Source organism: Haemaphysalis longicornis, unplaced genomic scaffold (assembly GCF_048455015.1).
Source record: "Haemaphysalis longicornis isolate Haplotype H1 unplaced genomic scaffold, Haemaphysalis longicornis Haplotype H1 scaffold_33, whole genome shotgun sequence".
NCBI lineage: Eukaryota > Metazoa > Arthropoda > Arachnida > Ixodida > Ixodidae > Haemaphysalis > Haemaphysalis longicornis.
Genome location: NW_027526346.1, coordinates 2,303,323 through 2,308,031, shown reverse-complemented (window position 1 = coordinate 2,308,031; position 4,709 = coordinate 2,303,323). Strand labels below are relative to the sequence as shown.

The window sequence follows — 4,709 nt, the reverse complement described above, 5'->3', positions numbered from 1 at the left end:
TCAAGCTAGCACTATGTAAATAAATAAACAAAGAAATGGTGAATAAATAAATAAATAAATAAATAAATAAATAAATAAATAAATAAATAAACAAATAAATAAATAAATAAATAAATAAATAAATAAATAAATAAATAAATAAATAAATAAATAAATAAATAAATAAATAAATAAATAAATAACGAAATAGAAAACTAGCGCACTCGACGGCTGTTTCAGGGAACAGCCCTGAGAACAGCATATACTATAGTGTTCTGCCGGCTGGAGACAATTATAAACCCTAGATGTAGCGGAGGTGCGTTATCGCGGCGTTTAGGATAGGTAGTTGCGCTACCGTGCAGGTTCCATCTTGTATTTGCATTTCCGTTTGCAGAGGATGGGTAGTTAAGAAACGAATTCGCGCTGGACTTCTTTCGTCGTTTTGCCTCTTTAAACACCAGAGGAAACTCGACGAGGTAAAATAACAAACCAGTAGCACCGCTTGAAAATGCGTATTAAATGGGGTCTCACATTCGCTGCAGTCAACGACGCCATCGCAGATCTTGCTGTCAGGAAGAAGTCTACCATAACAGTGGATTCCTTCCACGTCCTGCGCAGTGGCTGCTTGTTTCAGCGAAAACGAGATAAAAGAGAAGGTGAAAGGTATGAGTAAACTACAGTAGTTGTTAGTGAAGGGCAGCGGCGCAGTAGTAGAACAAGAACAAGCTGGCATGTCTTGCAACGTTATTATGCGAGCACCTAGTTTGAGTTTTGTAGTATGATACCCCGCTTTCTCGTTCAAAATTCTGAGCTCTCAGGAAACTAGCAAAACCACTTCAGGAAAGTGATATTTGGCATAAAGCAAGAAGTCAACGTGAGGATGAAAACACTAAAAGAAGTTTCCAGGATTGTGAATATTTTTTGTGTAATTCGCTGTCAAATCTTACTCCCCATGCATTTCTATGGAATAGATTCCATGGCTCAGGAACTTAGTCGCGCAACGTGCGAGACTTGGCACTGTGCACAAAGTAAGTTTTCCCCCGCAATATTAGCTGCGCAAAAAAGTTTACATTTAGCGAAATGACAACAGAGTAATCACTGTTGAAAGGACTGCCATGAGCGGGAAAGCTGCACATGTTTTCCGACCTTGCGTCATATTTACCATCTTTTGCACTTTAACTGCAATGTGCTTGCAACAGCCCTTCTTGGGACTTTGATATCATCTCTACAAAGTTACTTTAGAAAATTAGACTTCATTGATAACTCAATTGGAAGCAACGCAGTGTATTTAGCTTGACAAAACATCGGTCGAACTACGCTGCGGTTAGGGGATACCTGTTTGTTTTCTAGTGTATTAGTTTTTATTTAATATAGTACACTTCGTTTGTGGGAGCATGAAAAAATAGTATAGTTCAAGCTACATATCATATGCACTCTATATATTGATGAGAAGTGGTGGCAATGTCGCCGTCCGACGCTTATCGTTTTGCCCTAACGTTTGTTTTCCGTAGATCAGTTTTGTTTTGAAAACAACTCGACAATGAAAAATTGAATTTTTTTTTATGCAGGCAACACAAACGGTACAAAAGCGAATCAGTTTATGAAAGCCGAACCACTTGAAACCTCGTACGTTCAGGCTGCGAAATAGCGGCCATGTAAAGACACACGTTCAATATTTAGATAAAAAAGGACATCTGGTTTGAGACATCACGTAATAATTGTTAAGCTACCTAATCTTCGATTATATCCAAAGATTTACGCTTTGGAACAAGAAAAAACTTTTTCATTTCCCATTTTCGTTTTGAGCAAGCTGTACTTTTTGGTAACTAATGAAGAGACAAGGTAAACACAGAACTACCGAAGTGAGCACAAGTTTGAAAAGATGACTAGCAGTGGAAAAGTTCACCCTGGACAAGCTACGCCAGCGTACCCTAGAAAAGTTGAGCTTGCACGCGTAGTACTGGGAATGGTCGCAAATCAAAAGTATTTCTCTGAAGTACAAAGTTGAAGCTTATATGTAAGTCTGACTGGGGTTATTGTGTTCTTTTGTAAGGCAATATTTTTAGCCCTAACCCGGACGTACAATTTCGTTCGACAGCTATAAAGCTATAAAGTTACTTTGGTTTAGTTAATTGCCTTGTTCGAGTACTAAACTTCAGTGAGTTTATCAATCCCAAAAATACGCAGTTCTAATTTTGATTTGAAACAGGTGCTTAACTTTTTCCCCGCACAAGTCACAGAAATCATCAGAAGAAGGAATATATTTAGTCTTTGAACGCGTTGCCGCAGTTTCTTTTCTACAAAGCACCGAATACCTAAAAGTGATCCATGAATTTGAAGCAGAGAATATATCATTTGCGCTCTCTTTCTGCAAGGCGTGAGAAAAAGATAATTATAGACGTGTCCCAAGTTGTCAATCTTAAGAAGTATGGAAGAACTGCGCAGACCTTACCGGGCCCGACGGCGAAGAGAAGCGCCAACAGCAGCCGCATGCCTGCGCTCCACAACTTGCCGCGACTTACTGCACGTAGACCGTCCTCTTGCACTTCACTTTATCGCCCTGGTGCGCGCTCAAGTTCCTGTCGCGGAACCTCTTCACCTCTCTAAGATAGCATGTTGACTTATATATCCCAAATGAAGCCCATGTAAAAATGAAACTAGTCCTCGGATAGATATGGCAGTGGACAAGGTCGACGCACCGAAAGGCGGTCACTCTACCCTTTGAGAGGAAAGAAGTACCGAAGATAATCAATAAGAAACTATACTCTACGAAAACTGTGGTAGTTTCTTAAGGGTGAAACAGGAATGTGTCATATATTTCCCCCCAAGATGTAGAACGTTCCTTTTTGTAAGAGGGAGGAGTGCGTTTCTCCGCCTGGAAGTTGAGGAAACTTTTCCCCGTTCGTGAGCTATGCAGAAACGTTCCTCCCCTGGCGGCGCTATCTGAGCAAGGCTTGTTATGCGAGAAAGGCCTAGCGAGCTGGTCGGCTGTTTCATGATCGAGGAAGTACAAATAGGTAGGTTACTGTGGTTGTTAGCGCCTAATATGCGCTAAAATAGCCAAGACATCATCTACCGAGCACAAGAACTGCGGGTAGCAAGACGTGGCGCAATCCGTATACGCCTTAGCGTTCAGCGCGAACGCGCCCCCACCACCGCCACTGTAAATTGAGCAGAAGTCCCAACAATTGCATTAAGAGTGTCGCCTTTATTCCCCCAGGATTGTAACCCCGCTTTTCCCCGACACACAGCATCGTAAACATCCAATGCGTCCGTTTGAGAACAACTATAGTTGTTACTCCTCTCACCTTGGTACGACCGATGCATTGACACGCATATAGTCTGCAATCGCGAATTTTAGCGCAAAGCCAGCGTAGGCTGCGCGAAAACGGAAACCGTCGCATCTGTGGGAGCAAGGACGTCAGTACATAAAAGAATGCAGAGATGACACTGCTCGCCATCTATATAGCTAGCTCGAAGTAAGTAAATCAATCATAGATGTCTAGAAATGACCCATCGATGAGGCTAAAAAAAGGGGGGGGGGGAGAGGGCACTAAGCATTATTCTCAGTGGGCGCTTACATCAGGCATTTCCTCTATGCCTAAGGTAGCTGACATTACACGGGCTGCACATTGGCAGGCACATACTGGGAACAAACGTAGCATAACACAGCAACATACACTTCAACGCACAATACTGCAATAGACAACGGTGCAAGCATTATGCACGTATACATACACATTTCATAACATATAGTACACTTTTCACATAACATTCGTGTGAACACAGAGCAGAACTATAACTACGGGTACAAAGTATTTACAACACTGATCGCAGAGCATGCAAGTAGGAACAACGAGCGTGTTGTTTGTTTTGATAACCCACAGCAATGCGTGAGCCTCACCTGTGTTGTGTTATTTTGCCAATGCAACCAGTGTAAGTGCTGCGTTATATTAGTTTAAAGTTTCGTAAGAAGTAGTACAATAGCTCAAAGAACAAAAATAGCACGTGCGAAGAAACAGCATGGCGGCGTGTATGTTTGAGTAATATTACTCATTGCTTTGCCTTCGCTCTTTAAGCGGAGAGCACACCCCTGGACTGGCAATCATTCAGGGACGCCAGCCAGGATTACAGTGGACTATAATATTTCGAGTTTACTATATCAAGATGCTACCGAATGGGGGCGTTGTGTGGTTAGTAACTCATGCATCAGTATGCTCGGTCCGTGCTCGTTGGTGAAGAAAGGGGCAGTTTAGTTTCATAGGTGCCATCTTTTACCCTTGGGCGTCAGTAGAACGCGTCCACACATGCGGTGGTAACGTTGAACATAGCGCAGGCGAGCCGCACGCAGCACGCATGCAGTGACGCCCACAGAACGCGTTATACACGCGGCTGGCGACCCGTGTGATTTCTTGGCGGGCACACGGCGATAAAAAAACACATTGAGGGGACAAAGAAGCAGCACCCTGCATGGGCGGGGATGTACAGAGTCGTAGTGCACACCCAATCGGCGAAAGCCACTGTGCAACTAAAAATAGTTCTGTTATCGGCATCGACGCCGTGGGCAGATCGCAGACGACAGGGGAGAGTGTATACTCGGCAGTGTACATTCATGCACGGTGTAGGGTATTGCGGCGAAACCAATTTTGGCCGCAATGCCCTACAGGGCGCATGAGAAAGCCCTAAATACCCCTACGTATTATTGTTGGTGGCCCTACGCTTAAAAATGA

At 43.2% G+C, this 4,709-nt stretch overlaps 1 protein-coding gene across 1 annotated transcript in view; it reads right to left on the bottom strand.

Moving 5' to 3' along the window:
• LOC144177865 (uncharacterized) overlaps positions 1 to 2,507 on the bottom strand; it is a 51,828-nt gene extending 49,321 nt beyond the window's left edge. Inside the window, exons 1-2 of the mRNA XM_077705445.1 lie at positions 2,432 to 2,507; positions 511 to 603 (exon numbers count right to left, since the gene is read on the bottom strand). Of these exons, the coding sequence (XP_077561571.1) occupies positions 511 to 603; positions 2,432 to 2,471 (133 nt within the window). The 5' untranslated portion in view covers positions 2,472 to 2,507. The remainder of the gene's footprint in view (positions 1 to 510; positions 604 to 2,431) is intronic.
• Positions 2,508 to 4,709: the final 2,202 nt, after the last annotated feature.